The 21227-nt window shown below is 43.8% G+C and overlaps 1 protein-coding gene across 1 annotated transcript in view; it reads right to left on the bottom strand.

The window, feature by feature from the left end:
* AHCTF1 (AT-hook containing transcription factor 1) overlaps positions 1-21227 on the bottom strand; it is a 2707103-nt gene that overhangs the window by 1661275 nt on the left and 1024601 nt on the right. Inside the window, exon 12 of the mRNA XM_044058692.1 lies at positions 15037-15098. Coding sequence (XP_043914627.1) covers positions 15037-15098 — 62 coding nt within the window. The remainder of the gene's footprint in view (positions 1-15036; positions 15099-21227) is intronic.

Raw genomic sequence — 21227 nt, 5'->3', positions numbered from 1 at the left:
CTACTCCAGGAGAGAGAGTTGCTCCTGACAAAATTGTGGCAGAAGACAAAAGTATCATAACTGGAGACACCAGAGCATTTAGAAAAAATTATTTTGCTATATACCAGGTAAAAGAGAAGCAAGTTTATCCCAGCAATCAAGAGATGTCAAGAAACAGGTCTGAGATTCTAGATGCTATGTACTTTTCCCTGTAAGATCAAACACATTTCTGGATGCAGAACAGGCTAAGGCAGAAAACAGGTTTAGCTGGAGAGTAAGCCAGCAAACTGAAGAAGAATTTGCTATAGACTCTTATGACAATAACATCCAAAGGGAAACTTTACCACTGAACCACTTTCAGTTGTTCCAAAGGAAATTGCTTCAGTAACAAAAGCAGGGAGTTGACTAGAAGTACCTTAGACTTAAACAAGCGACCTGCGTTGAGAAGGTGAAATTATCAAGACCAGCAACAATGTGACATTAGTGAATAAATCACAATGTATACCACCTATCCCATTCGATACAGTTAGACACCTGAATTGTGGTTTTGCAAAAAAGCAGTGGATGAAAAAGTATGTTTACTTTGTTAAACTGGTAGAATTCTAAAGCTTAGCTTTCACTTTATATCATTAATGTTGAGAAAGACTCTGAATGGACTAAAGCTGAAAATAAAAATACTCTTTCTTGCTCTTCGTAAAATTTTAATAAATTGTAAAGTAAATGACATGTTATACTGTAAAGCAATATTGTATAGTATGTAGTCAATGAGATGGAAAGGAGTTTTATCAGTAATTACTTTACATGCTAGCAATATTATGGAAAAAGAAGTTATGTACTCACCATAACGTTCCATCTGAGTAGTTATACTTCATTTGCCTTCAACCTGTGGGTACCAGATCCAAGCCGGCAACTTCACAAGCATCTGCTCCAAGCTCCTCCCCCTACCCATAATACACTACCACTACCTTCCAACCCTCAGATCGAGTTTGCTGCAGCCTATACTAAGCAACCCAATCCAAACCACCTTACGCACGCAAAGTGCCACCTATGAACGCTGTCCATATGGTAAGGTCAGGGGGAAGGAGGGATGGACAGTTGACAAATGAAGTATAACTACTCAGATGGAACATTATGGTGAGTACATAACTTCTTTATCTGAAGTAGTTTACTTCATTTGATCTTCAACCTGTGGGACAAAGTCCCCAGCTACTAAATACCTGGGTGGCCCTCATGGAAGGATATTCCAGAACACCTCGGAACCAAAGGATGCTCTACTTCAAGAAATCAAATCCAATTTATAGTGAGAAATAAAAGTATCAGATGAGGACCAAGTAGTCACAGAACAAATGTCATCTAAGGATAATCTAGATCAGAAGGCCGCAGTAGTAGTCCTGGACCTTGTTGAGTGAGCTCTAATCTGACCCGGAGGAGAAAAACCTTTATCCTTGTAGATCTAAAGGATACATAGAGAAATCCACCTGGCAATGGTCAGCTTGGAAATAGGTTTACCCACAAATGGTTTGGGAAAGGACACAAACTAGTCAGATTTATGAAAAGTTTTGGTCCTGTGCAAAGAGAACTGCAGCTGTCTATGAGCATCCAACAAATGCAAATTGTATTCAACTTTGTGAAATTTGGAAAGAAAACAAGTAAATTGATAAGTCTGATTGATACTGATCTCAGCTACCACTTTTGAAAGAAAGGAGGGATTGGTGCAAAGAGAAAACCCTGTCCTTATGGAGGACCATGTATGGAACCTTGACAGACAACACATGAAGTTCTAAGACCCTCCTATCTGAGGTGATAGCCACTAGGAAGGCTGTTTTCCAAGACAGAAACTTAAGATCTACGGTTGTTGCAGGTTCAAAGGGTGGGGCAACCAATGCTTGTAATACCATAGTAAGGTCCCACGGGGGGGGGGGGTAGGATCTTTGACCAGAGGACACAAGAGGACAGTACCTTTGATAAAGGCTTTGCACAATCTGGAAGAGGCCAAAGAAGCAGAGTTCTCTGAAAATGAGAAATGGCGGCTAGTTGAACCTTCACCGTAGACGAGCTAGCCCCCTGTTGAAAGATGTTTGCCAAAAAATCAAGGATGGCCGAAATGGGAGCCATGAAAGAATCTAAATTCCTTTGAGAGGCCCAAAAGGAAGGGAAACCATACCTGGCGAGGGCAAAACGGAGCAATGAGGATCACTTTGCTCCCCAGTCAACGAGCCTTCTGGAAGAACTTTGGAATAAGGGGTACAGGAGGATAAGCATAAAGAAGACCGGGAGGCCAAACATGGACTACAGCATCTCTGGGTTCAGAGCGAAGAAAGTACAGTTGTGTACACAACATAAATGTAGATGTTAGAGTGTATTCACTGTTGCAGTCATCACATTTGGGTTATATGCCTGCAGGTAGCCCTCAGCTGGCCTGAATACTAGAGTCTTGGATTCCTGCGTTGGATGCTGTCTCTTCTTCCAAGACGTCAGGTCGTTAGGGATATAAAACTTGCAGCCAATGCCATTACATCAGTTTTTCTTGCCCAGATGTCGGGTGCCTCCACAAAGGGAAGCAATTATACGTTATGGTACACCTCCATCAAAAAGCAAACACAAAAGAAAGGTTAAGTACACCAAACAAGAAGGAAAGGTGACCCAAGAGAAGTCAGGGGGGGCTGGAATGAGGGTAACCAGGACTGCAACAGTGAATACACTCGAACATCTACATTTATGGTAAGTGTACACAACTGTACTATGTTCTTTGTGTTTCACTGTTGCAGTCATCACATTTGGGCTGATTCCCAAAGCTAAGGGAGGGAGGAGAAAGTTAGAGAGCATTAGGGCCAGCTATTAAGCCATGCAAGACTGCAGTGGCAAAACCAGCTCTGGATTTACAAAAAATAGGCATGTGGTAATGCTTGGTGAAGGTATGTATGGAGATCCAGGTAGAAGCTTCTAGGATGTCCCTGGTAGGGACTCCTCTGCAAAAGTTGTAGGAGGTAGATGCAGCCCTGGTGGATTGTGATCTTATCCCCTTATGGGGTAGGTTTTCCATGGTGCTTGTAGCAGAAATTAATGCAATGGGCTATCCATTTAGAAATGGTTTGCTTTGAAATGGCCTTCCCCCTCTGCCCTTGCAGCAAAGCCAACTAGCAGCTGTTCAGATTTTCTGAGAGGCTTAGTCCTGTCCAAATAAAATCTAAGTTGTCTGTGCACATCCAAAGAGTGCAGTATTTGTTCTCCTTTGATTTGTGGATTAGGGAAAAATGTAGGAAAATGAATGGACTGATTTAGGGCCACACTAGACACCACCTTGGGCATAAAGGAAGGTTTGGTCCTGAGGGAAACCCTGTCTGCATGGAAGATAATGAAGGGTCCCACTGCCATGGGGGCCTGTAATTCAGACACTCTTCTTTCTGAAGTGATGGCTAGAAGGAAAGCTGTTTTCCAAGAAAGGAATTTTAACTCTGCAGTTGCAACTGGCTCAAATGGAGGGAGAGTGAGCTTTTCCAATACAAAGTTAAGGTCCCAGGCTGGAGTAGGGGCTCTCCTGAGGGGGTCTTAAATTTTTGGCCCCTCTAAGGAATTACTTTAGCAGGGGGTGAGAGAAGAGGGGTGGCTCAGTATTACAATGTGCTGAAATGGCAGAGGCATGAATTTTAATTGACGAGAAGGATAGGCCCTTGTGGAGCATTTCTGTTAAGTACTGAAGAATATGAGGTAAGCTAGGCACCGTTGTGCCCATCCCCTGAGTTTGGCTCCAGGAACAGTATCTTTTCCACTTTTCAGCATAGGAATTTCTAGTACTAGGCTGCCTTGCCTCCAGAATGACATCTAGCACCTGCTTACTGAGGGATGCTATTGGAGAGCTCAAGGAATTAGCCAGGCTGCAAGATTCAGGGTTTGAAGCTGAGTGCGCAGAATCTGGCCCGCCTGCTGGGACATCAGGGAAGGGGTATGAGGCAGGTGCCATGGTTGTAGCAGTGCCATACTGCGCAAAAGGGGGTAACAGTGCTGGCGTGGCAAGTCTGGTGCAATCAGTATTGTCCTTGGCTTGTCCTGTTTGATCTTTTCAAGAACCTTTGAGAGGAGAGGTAGAGGGGGAAGGCATAAACCGAGAGGCTTTCCCAGATAAAGGGAAGGGCATCCACTTTCCAAGCTTGACTGTGGGAAGTCCTTGTGCAGAATTTATCCAATTGGTAGTTCTGAGGGGAGGCAAACAGGTCTATCTATGGAGTCCCCCAATTGTTCCTCAAGAGGTTGAATATTTTTGGTTCCAGTTTCCATTCGTGTGGGTCCATGAGATTTCTGCTTAGGTCATCTGCCAGGGATTTTAGCTTGCCTGGCAGGAATTGAGCTTGTATGTGCACTTGGTAGCTCAAGGCTGTGTTCCACAGAGCCATGGCTAGTCTACAGAGAGGGTATGAGTGGGTTCCCACCTGCTTATGTACCACATAACTGTGGTGTTGTCTGTCTTTACCAATAATTGTCCTGGAAGAATGTGGTCTTTGAAGGCTGTCAGGAAATTCTGTTCAGCTAACATTTCTTTTTGGATGATATGCAGGTGCATCTGTCTCGGGTTCCATTTGCCCTGAATGCACTGCCCTGCCAAGTGAGCCCCCATGCATAGTCTGATGCTCCTGTTGTTAGGGTTTGGGCAGCAGGGGGAAGAGTGAAAAGGAGCCCCTTGTTGTGGTAGCAGGCCTCTGCCCACCAATGGAACTCTGTCTTTATACAAGAAATGATAGGGATCATTGATTTCCAGGTCCTAAAAATGTTGACACCATAGGCATTTTAGATACCATTGTAGTTTCCTCATATGCAGTCTTGCATAAAGAATTAGTAGAATGCAAGAGGCCATGAACCCCAGGGCTTGCAGAATTTTCCTTGCAGATAGCTGGGTCTCTGTGGCCAGTAGTTTGAACTAGGTTGTCAAATAAACTTGTTTCTCTGGAGTGAGGAACACCATCTGGGAAGCTGTGTTCAAGCTTGCTCAGAGGAATACAATCTGTTGGCAGAGTACTAGGTGAGATTTCTTTTCATTTATGGTGTACCCCAGTTAAGTTAGAAGTTTCTTTACGAATGCCAGATGTTTTAATAGCAAGTCCTGGCTTTCTGCCTGAATCAGACAATTGTCTAAGTATGGGTATATTTGAATATTTCTCTGCCTGCAAAATGCAATGGCTGGAGCTAGACACTGTGAATACCCTGGTCGCAGTAGATAATTCAAAGGGAAGTGCAGAGAACTGATAGTGCATGGAGCCTGCCCTGAAGTGTAGGTACTTCCTGCAAGATTCCCTTACTGGAATGTGCATGTAAGCTTCCTTTAAGTCTAAGGTTGCCAACCAGGCATCTTTGCCTAACATAGGAAGCAGCTGTTGAAGTGTTAGCATTTTGAATTTTGGGATTACCAGAAAGGTGTTTAGAATAGAGAGGTCCAGGATAGGATGCCAGCACCTGTCTTTTCTGGGTACCAGGAAAAGTCTTGAATAAAAACCTTGTCCCCTCTGTTCTGCTGGGACAGGTTGAATAGCCCTGATACTTAGAAGAGAGAGAACCTGCTGTTGGGCCTCTGCCCACTGATTTGGGGGTAGGTCTGGCCAACCGTTTGGGGTTGGGTAGGGTGTGGAAGTGGAATCTGTATCCTTGGGAAACTATATTCAAAACCCATTTGTCCTGGGTAATGAGTTACCAGTTTTTTGAATGCAGGGCAAGTTTTCCTCCTAAGGGGGCAAGCAGTTGAGCAGGGCTCGGAAGGGCTAAGGTTAAGTCATTGTGCCATTTTTGCCGTAGGGGGGTGGCTTACTACTCAACGCTTTGGTAGTGGGAGCCCCCCACTGCTTAGGCCTGTGCGTAGCCTGAGACTGTAACCTAGGTGGTCTGCTGTTCCTGGGTTTGGGCTGAGAAGGCCTGGAAGAGACTGGAAAGGACCAATTCTTTGAAGGCCAATGCCTACTAAATCTGGGAGGCTGTACTTGTAGGAAATATTTAACAGTTTGCATAGATTTAGCTTTTTCCTCAATCTTTTTGAGGACGACTTCTGCTTTGTTGCCAAACAGGCAGTCTTGGTTTAAGGGAGCATACAGTAATTTAGCTTAAACATGATCTGGCAAGTTTTGCTCCTTAAGCCAAGCACGCTTTCTAAGTACAGACCCAGTGACAGCAGCCCTGCAAGATGCTTCTAAAGTGTCAAAACCACACTGCAAAGTAGGTTTACCAACTTGTTCTGCAGAATGCATTAAATCCTGTAATTCTGTGTGTTCAGCACAGTCAGGAATCAACATAATTTTCTGTTTAAGTTGTCCCATAATATGCTGCTTGTACTTTAACATATGAAACTTGCAATTTAAATCCCTAATGGCCACAATAGCAGAAGTGTATACCTTCTTACCTCATCTGTCCAAGGCTCTAGAATCTCTATCAGAAGGGGTAGGATTTTTGGCAGCAGTAGCCTTAATGCCTTTTGGTCTTTGGGAAATGGTCTCTGGATCCACAGTAGGATTCTTGAATAGGAACTTGAGAGTGTCAGATACTCTAATACCCGTCAGGTTTTCTGGGAGCTGGAGGTAAAGTGTCTGGGGGAAAGGCTAGATTCCAAAAAAGCATCATCTACAATGTCCAGAACAGGAGGGATAGCTAAAGGCCTGTGTTGCGGAAGGAGTAAGAATTCCCTAAGCCTCTTTTTGGAGTCATGGTAATCCTGGCTTTCCCAGCAGAAATGCTCCCTGTGTGCAAGGTTTCACCAAAAGAAAAATCTTCTGGAGGGGAAGCAGAGAGAATGGAATTCTCTGCATCAGAATACTCATAGGCAGATAAGGGCAAATCCCGGCAATCAGAAGAAATACAAATATTAGATTCCTGATCAGAAGAATCAGAAGGAAAATCAGTTCTAGGTCTCTTAGAGGGGGAAGGCTGGCTTCCCCTAATTAAGGTAATAAGGTCTTCAGCCATTCTAAGCATTTGTTTTTTAGGCATATGGGCCTGAGCATGCGCTTTGGATGTCAGTTTTCTAGGCGTGGTGCAAGCTTTAGGCCTGGATAAAGAAGATGGCGTTGGTTTAAAATGCAAGTCTGTGGCCTGAATACACCCTCAGAAGCCAGTGCCTGCACAGCGGCTCCGGAGCCACCCAAGGTAGAGACATCCACAGGTTCCATAGTCAAAGAAGCATCTCGTAGCACACCAGACTCCGAATGGGTCTTAGTAGAGGCCTGCAAATCTAAAGTAGCGGTCATCAGGGGCTGCAAAAGCACCTCACTGAGTACCGACGGACTGGCGACTAGCTTAACGGAAGCGTCACCGGTAGTTGTGGACATATGCGGACTGTCTCTTTATCCTTACGTTTTCTCAGAAGATCGGTAGTCGGACGGCTTAATGAAGCCATTTTGGAGTATGGATACAGAGTACCAAAATAATTTGCTGCAAAGATAGCCAGACGACGAATAGTTCGGGTGTTGAACAAGACACAAAACCGACACCGAGGGACATCGTGGCCTGGGCCTAAGCACGGAATGCAGTATGAATGAAAATCTTTATGAGATATTTGCTTTCCAAAGGTAAGACAATTGTTAACTTTTACTGACATCGGTTAGAGCAAGAAAATGATCTCCAATAGGGAACTTTTTTGAAGCCTTAGGTTCTGAAATTCGAAAACGAAAATTTCAGGAGTCGGCCGACCGGCACTTGCGAACTGCTTCTGCTTCGGGCACTGCACGGCAAGAAAGACTAATGTAATGGTGTCGGCTGCATGTTTTATACCCCTGATGACCTGACATCATGGAAGAGACAGCATCCGACACAGGACTCCAAGATTCTGGTATTCAGGCCAGCTGAGGGCTACCTGCAGGCAGATAACCCAAGTGTGAGGACTGCAACACTGAAAGACAAAGAACATCTCTCGCTGCACTTCGCACTGGAAGGAGATGCAAAGAGATCGCAGCAAGGCCAACCCCACTCTAGAAAGATCTGCTCCACTACTGAAGGATTCAGAGACCACTTGTAAGGCATCAGAAGAGTCCCGCTTAGTTTGTCTGCCAGAATGTTGGACTGCCCCAGAATATGTGTTGCTACCAGACAACGACCAGTGGAGATCACCCATTCTAAAACTCTCATGGCCTCACGACAAAGGGGGTAAGATCTGGTCCCTCCCTGTTTGTTGACATACCAGACCACAGACATGTCTGACTGGATTGCAATAGTTCCCAGAGGTAGAAAGGCATGAAGGGCCTGCAACACTAAAAGGACCACCCTCATCTCCAAAACATTTACATGCAAACTGGTCTCGATCGGGGACCACATGCCTTGGACTGTCCTTCCCGAGCAATGCCTCCCCAACCTAGCTGGGAGGCGTCCGTGGTCACTGTGGCTTGGGCAGGGGCTGTGACAAAAGTTCATCCTTCCAAGATTTCCAAAGAATGCATCCATCATAGAAGGGACGACCTGCAGACTTTGCTTAAGTGCATCGGGTATGACAACAGAAGATCCAACAAGAACCACTGCACCGCTAGAGTCCACTGAAGTACTAGAATTTGTAAGACGGCACATGGCAGAAGTGTTATCATTGCTGCCATAGAAGCTAGGGCCCTTAAAACTGACTCTACTGAGGAAATATGAGATCGATAAATGAAAGCGACATGCATCCTTAAGTTTTGAACTCTCTCCAAGGTCAGGAAAACTTTTTCTGCAACGTATCTATCTGTGCTATGTATTCTATAACCTGGACAGGGTTCAGAAGAGATTTGGCTGTATTCACTGTAATCCCTAGATGGTGTGCAAGACGTAGGAAATAGTCTCCGGTCCGACTAAGTAGATGCTTGGTGGGAGCAGTAAGGAGCCAATCGTCCAGGTAAGGGTAGACCTGAATCCCGTGTAGCCTCAGATGAGCTACTACTACTGCCATCACTTTGGTGAACACCTTGGGGGCTCTGGTGAGACCAAAGGGTAGGGCTCGAAACTGATAATGATGGGATCCTAGCCGGAAGAGGAGAAACCTCCTGGAGCTTCTGTGCATCTTTACCTGACAGTAGACGTCCTGGAGGTCGAAAGAGCACATTCCGTCGCTCTCTTGCAGGTACGGCAGGATGGACTGTAAGGTGACCATCCAGAACTTCTCTTTGGCAACTGACAGGTTCAGAGTAGACAGGTCCAGAATGAGCCTCAAGTCCCCCGTCTTTTTTGGCACCAAAAAAGAACCTGGAATAAATGCCGGACCTGGACTAACCTGGGCAGGACGGGTTCGATGGCTCATTTCTTTAGCAGCTTGGAAACCTGTAGTGCTGCTGCCTTCCTTTGTGCTGGAGGTACATCTGGGATGTGATGGGAATGGGTAGGGGGAACCATAAACGGGACTGAAGAGCCTCTGGAAATTATCTAAAGCACCCAAAGGTCTGATGACGCAGCCTCCCATGCCGTCAGGTGCAATGACAGGCAACCCCCGACTGCCTCCAGAGCAGAGCAGCCGGGCAACCTCTCAGGGTTGCTGCACGGGCCTGTCCGAGAACCGTCCTCGAGGCCCAAAATTCCTCGTACCCCCTCTGTCTCTGGGCCGGCATCTGTCCTGTCCCCCCTCTGCCTCTAGGGGAAGAAGGGCCCTGAGTGTCCCGGGAATACTGAGACTTCCAGGACCACATCTTCTTTTGCCTTTGCTGATTCCGGGAAAAGGATCTTTCAGTGTTTGAGAAGTGGATTCCAATGGCAGACAAAAGTCTTCCTGTCTTTCTCACTCTGGACCAAGGTGTCACGGACAGTCTTACCAAAGAGGGAAAAACCGTCATACGGGCATTTGCAAAAGACACCTTGAAGGGTTCCGTGAACTGACAACCTGAGCCAGGCATGATGCCTCATGGAAACACAGGACCCAGCTGCCCTAGCTGCTCCTTCAGCCGCGTGCGAGAGGAGTCACATGGACATATTAGAAACCGCTGTCAAGGTAGCCATCCTCGCAGAGAACGTAGACTTGCCCTCCTGCAACATGCGACATGGACTTTGGGGGCGACACAGCCAGTTCCTTAACCAGGTCGCACTGTAGTTGAGTAACATGGACCAGATAGTTCAGCTCCCTAATAGAAAAGGTAGCTGAAGCATAAACCCACTTCCCTAGACGAGCCATCATCCTAGACTCATGGTCAGAAGGGTGGACCAAGGAACTCTCCTGGGCTAGTTCCTTCTTCGTGGCGGCTGGTACCACCATAGCGTCTACCGAGGACCCTTTATTCCAAGCAGGTCTGTCCGCAGGGGGGCTTAAGATTTTATCTGGGTGCTTAGGGATTGGTTCCACAGTGTCCGGATCCTTCCAAGACCGTGAGATGATCAAGTCCACTAATGGATCCGTGGGGGGGGGGCCAAAGTAGACGGGCCCATGCCGAAAGCCTCTAGGAACACCCATTTGGCCAAGGAAAGTTTTGTGGCAGACCAACCTCCCTGTTGGTGCAAAATTTCCATGATGTCTTTGAAGGAGATATCCTCGGAAGGTGATCTGTGGGAATGTTCCCCATCATCCAAATCAGTGTCCTCGGTGAGGAACTCCAGAGAGGAGTCCAAGTGCCTCCTCTTGCACGTATGCTTGCGTGGAACCTCTCCAAAGGGGCTCTCCAGAGGGGGCTCGCAAACTACCTGTTGTTCAAGGAAAATCGCCTGGGGCTCTTTGAGCACGGGCTGTCCCTGTGGTAAAATGATGGGAGTCACACCAAAAACAGAGGGAGTTGGGGTGGAGTTCCAAGATATAGTCAGGGACCTCTACCCATTGGAGAGAACCCTTTCCACAACATCGAACGCCGAAGGAGAGCGAGCTTCCTGGGACACGAGTAAGGGGGCCTCTCCCCAGATCCGACATGGGAATCGAAGCCAGGCCCGAAGTAGACGGAGCACCGAGGAGGTGGCAGTGACCCAACAAGGTCAGAGCCGACAGAAAAAATTCCACCCCCTCGGATCAGACACCCAGGCTACAGCTCCGAGAGCCACTCGGATCTGAGCTAGTCAGATCCAACACACTTCAGGCAGCAGTCGGCGTCGAGAGAACAGGTACCGTCGGCGCTGACCCACTGCCTAGGGAATCTCTCGGATCCATGTACTTTGAAACCAGGGAGCAGATCGGAGAAGGAAATATAGGTGTAAAGAAGGGAAGCAAGCTCCCCCCCTCCAGAGGGAGAGAGGGCCGGCAAGACTCATCTGAATTTGTGTGCGAATAAACCTCTGCATCATTTTCTCCAGGTCAGCATCTGAGAGACTGTGGTTAGATCACAATGAAGCCACGGACTACGACCTGACAGGTCGGAGAACCAAAGCCCTAGAAGATTGCCTGGGCTCCTCCAGCTTCGGAGAAAACCTAGGAGATTGGAGCCAAGGGGACTCAGGTTGGTGCCTAGTCTGACATTTGGGGGGAGGCCCAGTCAGAGCTGAAAGGTCCAGGGACCTCTTCCTCTTAGCGCTCTGTGCTCTCTCTCCTTCTCTCTGCCCTTTCTATGCTCTCCTTCCACAAGCCTAGAGGCATGAGGATGAGTCCCAGCCTGGGAGGGAGGAGCAACAAGGGTGGGAGCTGAAGGAGAGGCAGTCACAGCCGTAACCGAAGCCGAACTGGTGGCAGCCACCTCTGCAGAAGGGAGAAGGCCCTTCATCACAAGTTTAGCCCTACGGTCTTTAAGGGCTCACAGGTTAAAACCCGCGCAAATACTGCAGTCCGTTGACAGATGGGCAGCACCCAAACAAAGAACACAGAGTGTGGTCATCGGCAGGCGACAGTTTGTGGCCACACACTGTGCATCTTTTAAACACTTGCTTTGGTTGATCAGCCATAACCAGTCGAAAAAAATTACCAAAGACACTCTTCACCTGCCACACAAACACAAGCACACAGAAAGCTGAGGGGGGGAGGCAAAAAGTCTAACTACTACAGAACAACTAGCTAAAACTATAGAAAACTACCTACACTCGATGCACCGAGGAGGAAGAAGGGAGGAGACCTACACTACCAAGAGACTCACTGAAAACTAAGAAACAGGGGAATCAAACTTCTACTCAACTTGGAGCTCATGGATCACGATGCGTTGCGAAGCCGTGGCAAACGAGATCTGAGGATTGGAAGGTAGTGGTGGTGTATTATGGGTAAGGGGAGGAGCTCGGAGCAGATGCTTGTGAAGTTGCCGGCTCGGATCCGATACGGATCCAGTACCCACAGGTTGAAGATCAAATGAAGTAAACTACTTCAGATAGTATTTTTATTGTAAAGAATCCAGACTTTACACTATCAAGTTATGAAATGAGTGAAAGAAGGAAGTTAATACAACACTGTGATCTTTGGCTGCATCGGAGGGTGTAAGAGAGTAGTGAACTTACTAAATGTAGAATTAAAAGATAATATCACCTGTTGATACAGATGGATGGCTAGACTAATGCCCTTAGTTTAAGCTACAGAACATTTAAGCAAAAAGGATTGAAAAATAAGAAAATGATAAAAAGCATGAAAATGGGAGTTCTATCTTGAATATGCAAAGCTATTAGCAGTTTATTTTTCCATTTATATGTTTTTAGATGAAGACAGAGAACATAGTCTGACCAGTGTGTTTAGCAAAAATCTACAATATTTTTTCTCCTGCAATAACAAATTTAGTTTTTTGCTTCCCATTAGCAAATGATCATTAAAAGTCTGACGGTGAACAGGATGAAATGTATTGCAAAATAAGGGAAACCTAAAAGAACAAGAGGAGCACCTGACAAGGGCTAAAGAAAAAATAAAGGAGTATTGGATAATATTGCATGACCTTAGAAAGGTTACTGCTAAGCAACTGTTAATACTTTACAATTAAGCAATTAAGGCTCATACATAACTCAAGCAAATTATTATAAAACAACCTGGAAAAGGATGAAAAAACAGGAAGGGGGTGAGAAGTAAGAAGAGAAATTGTAGGATTTTTGATGCAGGTCCTTAAGGAGGGTAACTATAAAGATTATTCATAAATTAGCAGAACATTTTCTAAGAGCTAAGGCAACACTAGAATGGAGAGAGGAGATTAAAAAGAGGGACGGCTGCAAGGAGGGTTACAGAAAATGAGCACGAGGGGCTGGATTTTAATGCAGAAAATTATCAAAGAATCCAAGACATTGGGAACAAACAGTTATGCAGAGAAAAGTAAGAAAGCAGAATGAAGTCGAGCAAAATTCTGGACTTCAGGTTAGAGATTGCATTTTCCACCTAGGAATAATTTCAGACTACAGGTGAAGATAAAAAGGATACACAAATGATGAGTGAAAGACCATCTGTAGTAAGTATTTTTAATGGAGCCTGGAACAGAAACAGTTAATAAAAGGATAATTAGTAGGGCATATGAAATGTTGCACAACTATAAGAATCAATCAGAAAAGTTAAAAAGACTGGGAAAAGAAAATGGAAAGGCAATACCAAAGGAACAATATGACATCTGTATGGCTCTCAAATATGCCGCAAAGTCCAAAAGCTTTAGGATTTTTGCATGCAAGTGTTTGTGTAAGTATTTTTATACCTCTCACAAACTTCAGAAAACTTTCCTCTAGAAGATAAATACTGGAGGAGAGATGGGAAAAAGGTAATTGGGAACCTATGTTTTGGGACTGTAACAATCTGCCAAGCTTAAAACATTCCCTACAGAGTACTTTGTCAGACATTTTGGGAGACCAAATGGTTGTAACTAAGGAAATAACAGACATAGGATTTTAAGTGTAAAGACATTGAAAGGCCTTACTAAGTTTACTGCTACTAGCTTCCAAAAAAAGTAAATACTAGAAAATGGAAATTAAAATCTAAAACTGTAAATGAAGTCCAGAATATCATAAAAAGAGATAAAAGAACTGAACAAGAAATCTTTAGAAAAGGGAAGGTGCACATTACATAGAAATAAATAGAATTTGTGGGAACAACACATGCAGAATAATGTTCAGAAGGATGAGAAAGGTTTAAGGGAAGGCAAAGACTGAGCAATTTATGTAATGTTGGAGTGAATGACAATTGTTAAAAATATAATTCACTTAATACATAATATGCATGAAACGTTAGCATGTTTTATTACTTTGGTTTCTTTTCTATTAATGCATATGCACCCAAGTCAATGTTTAAAATAACAGAAATTTAATAAAGGTGTTAAAAAAATGCACAGCCTACAAAAGGAAGCTTGTGAACAAAATGTTCACATATACCGAATGTAAACAGTTAAATGTAATTTTTCTGCCTGATATATATCATGTAGATATCAAATTGTTTGCATTACTACAAGTCTATGTAGAAAGTATACAACATCAAGTTTTACAGAATATGTATTCTGTCATCTAAAAAAAGGTTAATACAGTGTACATTTAAGTTTTAAGTAACTTGCTTATGGCAGCTGTGATTTGACAGGATGTTACCACCTGCAAATACAACTTAAATGGGAAGTATGTCTCCGTACAGGCCTTATGCCTCCTACTGGAGTGTCTGAAAGTAGTATATTTTTCAAGAATGCCAGAATTCAAGTCTGGAAACCAAAACAAAGCTAAAAATCACTACTCCGTAACTGACTCCATCAACTGTAAAACTTGCTACAGCTAAACAAATAAGGCGCTTCAAGGGTTTATCGACACCAAAAAATCCACTGCAGATCTCAATGAATGGCCAAAACTCAACTACATAACTACATTCCATCTTCTGTGGAAAAAAAGAGGTAGGATATGTGCATGCAAAAAAAAAATGTCAACCATTAAATGATTAATAACTTGCATTTAAACTACAGAGATAAAAAATAAAACCAAAACCAAAAGCTACTTAATGCCCCAATAAATGTAAAAGTGGATTAAAATACATCCAGGTGGCACAGACTTGGCACAGGTACAACACAAAAAAATTGAACTGATTTAACAGACATTAATATTTCATTGCTATAGCATAAAGTCTTGGGAAATCATGTTCACGTTTGACGGGCAATTCTCTGCTATGCAGAAATTAACAGATTAACAGATAGAAAGTACTTCTACAATGTGTAGACACACTACTGTAAAAAGAATTGGGTTAAGATGAAATACTCTGTTCAGACATTTCCATTTACATAGTTAAAATGCATGCAAAAAACTTACTTCTTTCTGAAAACCAGAGCATGTTAAATGGACAATTCCAAAATTCAGCAAGCAAGTGGCATCTAAAAATGAAAAAATAAGATTTATTAAACTGCATCCTCCAAGATAAAAAAAAAAAGGTTTGTGAGAGGACCCCTTCTTAGTGGGCCTACCACTGAGATATCCTTTCGTTCTCAATTCAGCTTGTTTTCTTAGAGGCTCCTGTGACTGGGGATATGCTCTCCTTCCACCTGCACAAGCTAGGTCACATGCTGCACTAGGGATGTGCGTGCCTTAGCTCCCAAAGTAGTGATCCCAGAGTACACACATTTCTGCTAATCAAGATAATGCTACAATAAATGCAAATCTTCCCCACTTGCACAAGGACCTTGCCTGCAACAATGGAACAGTCTAAACAAAGACTAGGAGAGTAAACTAGGATCTAAGGGGGAAGGTCCTCAAGAAATCAACCTGTTTGCTGAGAAAACATCTATAAAATCTAATAACCAAGATTCACTAACTCAAGCAGTACATATGTATACTGTATGCATACAGAAATACGTCAAATACATATAGATATGGACAAGAATATAAATGAACACATCTGCATTACACACACGTATATATAATACACATAGGTTACACTTAAAAGGACAAACTTTTAGAATGTCAAAAGTTTGAAGTGTGCAAATTGAATGTCTAAAGTACAATTCTCTCTACTTACCATAAATGTAAATATTTGAGTGCCTTCACTGTTGCAGTAATAACTCCTCCAAGCCCTTAGCCAGCCTGTATAGACCCCCCCCCCCCAGCAGATACTCTCAGGGCATCACAGTACAAGGGTAATCGATCAGAGAAATTTTCTCAGGTCTTTCCTGCACGTTTCCAAGGACTAGAGCTCCACTCTCCACACTCCAGGAAAGGAGTGCAAAGCACCCATATTGTCCCCAGTAGGGCCAATTTAAGGGGGACCTGAAAGAGGAAACAAAAATGAAGAGGGGAACCTAAAGGATAAGGAACAAGGTGCCAAGCCCACCCCCAAAGCTTAGAAGAGGAGAATGGAGGGAAAGATTACTGCAACAGTACAAACACTCAAATGCATACACTTAAGGTACGACTACACACCTGTACCATGATCATGTTTCATTGTTGCAGTAATAATTCCTTAGAACTCCCAAAGCTAAGTTTGGACGGTTGGAAAAAGAATTTGAGGGAAACCAAAAGGCCTTGTAAAACTGCAAAGGTGAGCCCAGCTCTAGGAAAAAAAAAGGAGAGGTTGTAGTACTTGGGAGTGAGAACAGAAGACCAGGTGACTGCCTCCAGGATTTCTTTGGTAAACACCAATGAAGACTGCAGAAGTAGCTCTACCGGAATGTGTCCTAATATGCTGTGGCACCTGTTTTCCATGGTGTGTGCAGCAAAATTTGATGCAACTTGGAGATCCATTTGGAAATGGTTGGTGGCAGACAGGACTGCCTCATTTACTTAATGCAAATGCCTGAGCATTGGTAGCTCAGCCTGTAAATGATGTGCTTTCTGGAGCGTAAGTGAAGAGGGTTGAGGGTTCAATTCCCCACAGGTTTGAATACTTTGGTGAGAGGTTAGCATAATAGTTAAGGTGTTTACCTTACAGACACAAGATGCAGGGTTTGATTCTCACATGAGGTAATTGGCTAGGCTTAAAATGCCCCATAAGGGAAGTTAGCCTAGTAGTAATCTATGAACAAACAATTGATCTGATTTCCTGAAATGTTTTGCCTTGCCCAAGGCCCCAATTAAGACCTGAACTGCCTATGGACTTCCAAATTGTGAAGGGTCCCCTCACCCCTGTTTTTGTGGTTTTGGGAAAAAAAGCAGGGAAATATGGCTGAGCTCTCACTGCATGTTCGACGCTGAAAAGAAAATGGTCCTCAACAGTAGCATGCCATCACCTTAAATGGTGTCAGTTATTTTTCTGTCCGTACTGTGCCAATAAGTGGATCCCTTTAAAATGACACAAGTTATTGAGTTTAAAGTGCATCAGATTTGAGGAAATGGTAGTCTGTCCTGCCTACTTTGTCAGGATTGGCATTCATCTTTCTGCTCAGACCTCCGACATAGTGGTTAATCTAACAAGGTAATGTAGAACTGTTTCACATCTTAGTATGTACAAAAAAGTTCACTTATCACATATATCATTGCTAACTGTACAACCTTTCTCTTGCCTCCCACAACTTGCACCTAACTAAATAAATTTGAGTCCTTAGTGCAACACATTCATTTTTAAGACTTCAACTATCTATTCCTAAAATGGCAAACAAAAATAACTATAAGAGGTTCCCGAACAACATCAATGCTTAATTTCTAGACAAGAAAGCATCCTCCCGTACTAGCGCACAAACGTTCTTACAAATATACCGTTAATATACTCCACAACTGTAGTAAAATCATGATTGGTCAAACCAGACCATTGTGCTATACTTCTTGCTACAACGACCTGGCCTAACATACTCCCCAGTCATGCCTTCAAGGTTTTCGTTGGGGCAGCATTCTAGCGTTATAACAACCTAGTGAGAGGTGCAAGCTCTCCATCCTAGTTGGACACACAGCAAATGCAACAGTTTATTAATTATTTGTATTCTCACCTAAATCCATGCAATGAAGCACATGGCCCAGTCAGCCATGACTACAATGCTGAATTTAGAAGCAAGCCTCTACTACCAGTATCAACAAACTTTACAATAAAAACAAAGCTGCTGGCCCTAAAACAAACTATAACACCAGACGTGGCAGCTAAAAGGTAAGCAAATAACTCCCAACACCTGAAAAACCAAGTGCAAATAATGTACTGCCTCTTCATCCACAAAGAAGGCAAAACATCTAACTGTGCCAGAAATCTTAAGAATGGTCAGCACTGCACAGAGGTAATTAATAGCACCACTCTGACCTCATAGACACTGCCAACATAAGCTCCTCCCTTTATGTTCAGGATGTACTACCATATTTACTACATAACAAGCTTAAAAAGCCCTCTCTAGCACCAAAAATATAGCTCCACGGGTCCAGATAAAATTCTAACCATTGTCCTAGTCAGCATAAAACACTGTCCTAACCAAATCTGTCAAACTTATTCAGTCTTTCAACATATGTGCCTAAGGCCTGGAAGATAGGGCTAACTCCTGTGTATGGTGCCACAGTAGCTAACACTGACCCAGGGAATTAAAGATCACTGAGCCTAATTGACATAATTTGTAAAGTGATATAATGCAACATTATGGCTCTCAATGATATTCACAGCTTACAAGTATTAATGTTAACCAAGCTGGCTTTGTGAAAGGCAAGTTCTGCCTTCCAAATCTGGTGAATTTCTTTGAGAAAGATATTACAGCACTGGATGATGGTGAATTGGCACATGCTGCCTACACATATTTCGCCAAAATGACTAGACACTATCCCTCACTGTGGCATTATTGAGACTCTGACTCAACTACATGTTGAGCCTTAGATAAGACATCGGTAACCTCCAAACTCTGGACCGCACCCCAGTTTGGGATTGTGAAAGGCAGATCATGCCTCCTGAACCTGAATGACTTCTTTGAGGCAGTCACCAAAGCCATAGACAAGGGTAAAGTGGTTCACACAGCCTATCTTGACCTCGCCAAGGCTTTCAACACCATCCCCCATTCTGGAATTACAGCTAAACTCACTAAACTAGGTATAAATCCCTATGTCACAAGATGGGTTGCCAAATGGCTCACTGACCGAACCCACACTGTAAAAGTTGCAGACTCCAAATCTGACTTCAAACCAGTGACAAGTGGAGTACCACAGGGTTCAGTCCTGGGACCTCTCCTGTTTGGTTATCTACTTCTCTGAAGTACATGCTAACACAGAAGGCTTCTGGCTAATGAAGTTTGCAGATAACTGCAAACTAGGAGCCATAGTCGAGTCCCCAAATGATGTGGACATCCTACAGAAGGGCCTCACTGAAACAGATGCCTGGTGTTAAAGGCATGGCCTCAAGCTCAATGCCAAAAAGTGCATTGTCATCCCTTTAGTAAAAACTCTGTACCCATGAACTACCACATAGGCGGCAGTCTACTTAACGCCGAATGTGTGATAAGAGACTTTTGGACCCAGGTGGACAGTTTTCTCTCCTTTGATAAACACATCACCACAGTAGTCAGGAAATCCTTCTACGTGGGCACACATCATAAAAGGGTTCTCATCCAAGGGAAAAAAGAGGTCATTGTTTCCCTCCACTCGACACTCAGACCATTAGAGTACAACGCCCCTTTTGGAATGTACCTCACAAGACATCTGCAGCAGCTGAAAAGGCCACAGAAGTACCTCACAAAGAGGATTATTGGCTTCAAACAGATGCCCTACCCTGCCCATCTCAAAAACTCCAGCTTTACTCCTTTGCATATTGCCTACTCCGAGGTGATCTCTGCCTAACATACAAAGCTATGTCAAATCCAGAGCTGTTGGACATGCTGCACCTAAAGAATTCCCAATCCCTCTGAGCTACACACTCTAGGACCTAAACGTTGTCACCACAATAAACATGAAATGCTGGAGGGATAGATTCATGCCCCAGAGACTTCCCATACTCTGGAATAAGCTACCCATCTATGTCAAGCAAAGTTCCTCATTAGCACTCTTCAAGAAAAATCTTGATGAGTGGATGGGAAATAGGAAATACACCCGGGGATAACTTCCGTGGCTCTGCTAGACAGGGCCACAGGAAAATAACTTTCTTGGGTGGCGTAAGCCAGGGAACCTTGTTGGCTAGGCTTACTTAGGCTCTTGGGCCGATAGCCTAGTACCTACATATGAAGCTATGAACTTGCAGGATAGCAAACTTGTTCTCTCTCTCTATCTCAGACAGTACCCAGATAACCAGGGTTAAAGGCACACATTCCAAGGAAGGTTACCTGTGGCATCTCACAGGGTTCTGTTTTGGGGCCACTCCCCTTCAGCATACAGTTCACTGAAATAAACAGTCTCTGGCTGGCACAATACGTTGAAGACTGCAAACTTGTCATCAACCCACTGTGCATCTACATCCTCAAAAATGGCCTAACCCACAAATTCTTAGTGTCTGGGCCATAGTTTTAAACTTAGTGCAAAGAAATGCAGTATTGTTCTTTTTTGGAAGCAAAGACACCTCTTGCACCTGCCTCATAAATGAAACCCCCAAAATCACTGTCATAAAAACTGATCTAGGTGCATTTGTGAATATTCTCTCTTGACCACTACATATAAACTGTCACTAGGAAATCATTCCCCCTTGAGAAATTAATAAATGCATATATGCCGAGTGCAAAATGTCAATGGCCCTCTCTACTTTTACTCTAGTTCTGATAAGGGAGGAGAAATAACCCCAGGCATGTACCCATACAGGCATATCACACAATCAGAAAACACTTCTCTTCATCAAGAAAATCTTAAATATCAGCTCTCTAAGCTACACAAAGCATCTAAAAAGCCATATCACTCTATACCACATCCTACAAACTTCTATATGGTGAACTTTGCTTTGCCCACAAAGCTGCCAATCGAGGACTCAGTCCTACTTGGCATTTTATGTCTTAGCAAAACTGGCATCACCAATATGCAATCTAGGGATCTAAATCTACAACACAATATTAACAGGACCCTGTGGGTGAGATAGATCCCACCCTCAAAGGAATTCCCTCTTTGGGAAATTAGCCCAGCTTCTATATAGACAAAGTAGTTGCCTATCTAAACCCAACTTGAACAAATGGATGGGGATCCATAAATCCACCCATAGTCTAGCTCTTCTGATGGAAAAAGTAGTGAGATTTGAGTTGACTAGACACCTAATGGCCTGTTCAATGGTCTTGCCTACACATACAAGCCTACAAACCTCTGTAAGGCTACAATCTTGTTTTGAAGTAAATAGGCTCTGTAAGAACAGATATGCAAGACCGTCTAGGAATGTAATGAGTAGGGGGAAAGCGGGACTGGATAGCATTGTTAGTAATACCTAGAATATTTAACTTGGTGAGGGAGTAGCCTTAGCTTGCCAGAGCGTGTGATGGCACAGCCAGGAGGCAACCATCTGCATACAGAAAAAGCCTGGTCCACAATACTATACAGTCAGCCACTGAGAAATCCTAGAACATGGCAAATAACCAGGGTTCTCAGAAATTCAATGGTATTCCATGTTCCTTGGCTACTTTCAATTTTGAAAACAGGCTTCCTGG

Source organism: Protopterus annectens, chromosome 1.part2 (assembly GCF_019279795.1).
Source record: "Protopterus annectens isolate FY-2018-M chromosome 1.part2, PAN1.0, whole genome shotgun sequence".
NCBI classification, from domain to species: Eukaryota; Metazoa; Chordata; order Ceratodontiformes; family Protopteridae; genus Protopterus; species Protopterus annectens.
Note: the sequence above shows the minus strand (reverse complement) of the source record. Positions and strands in the feature narration are given on the sequence as shown.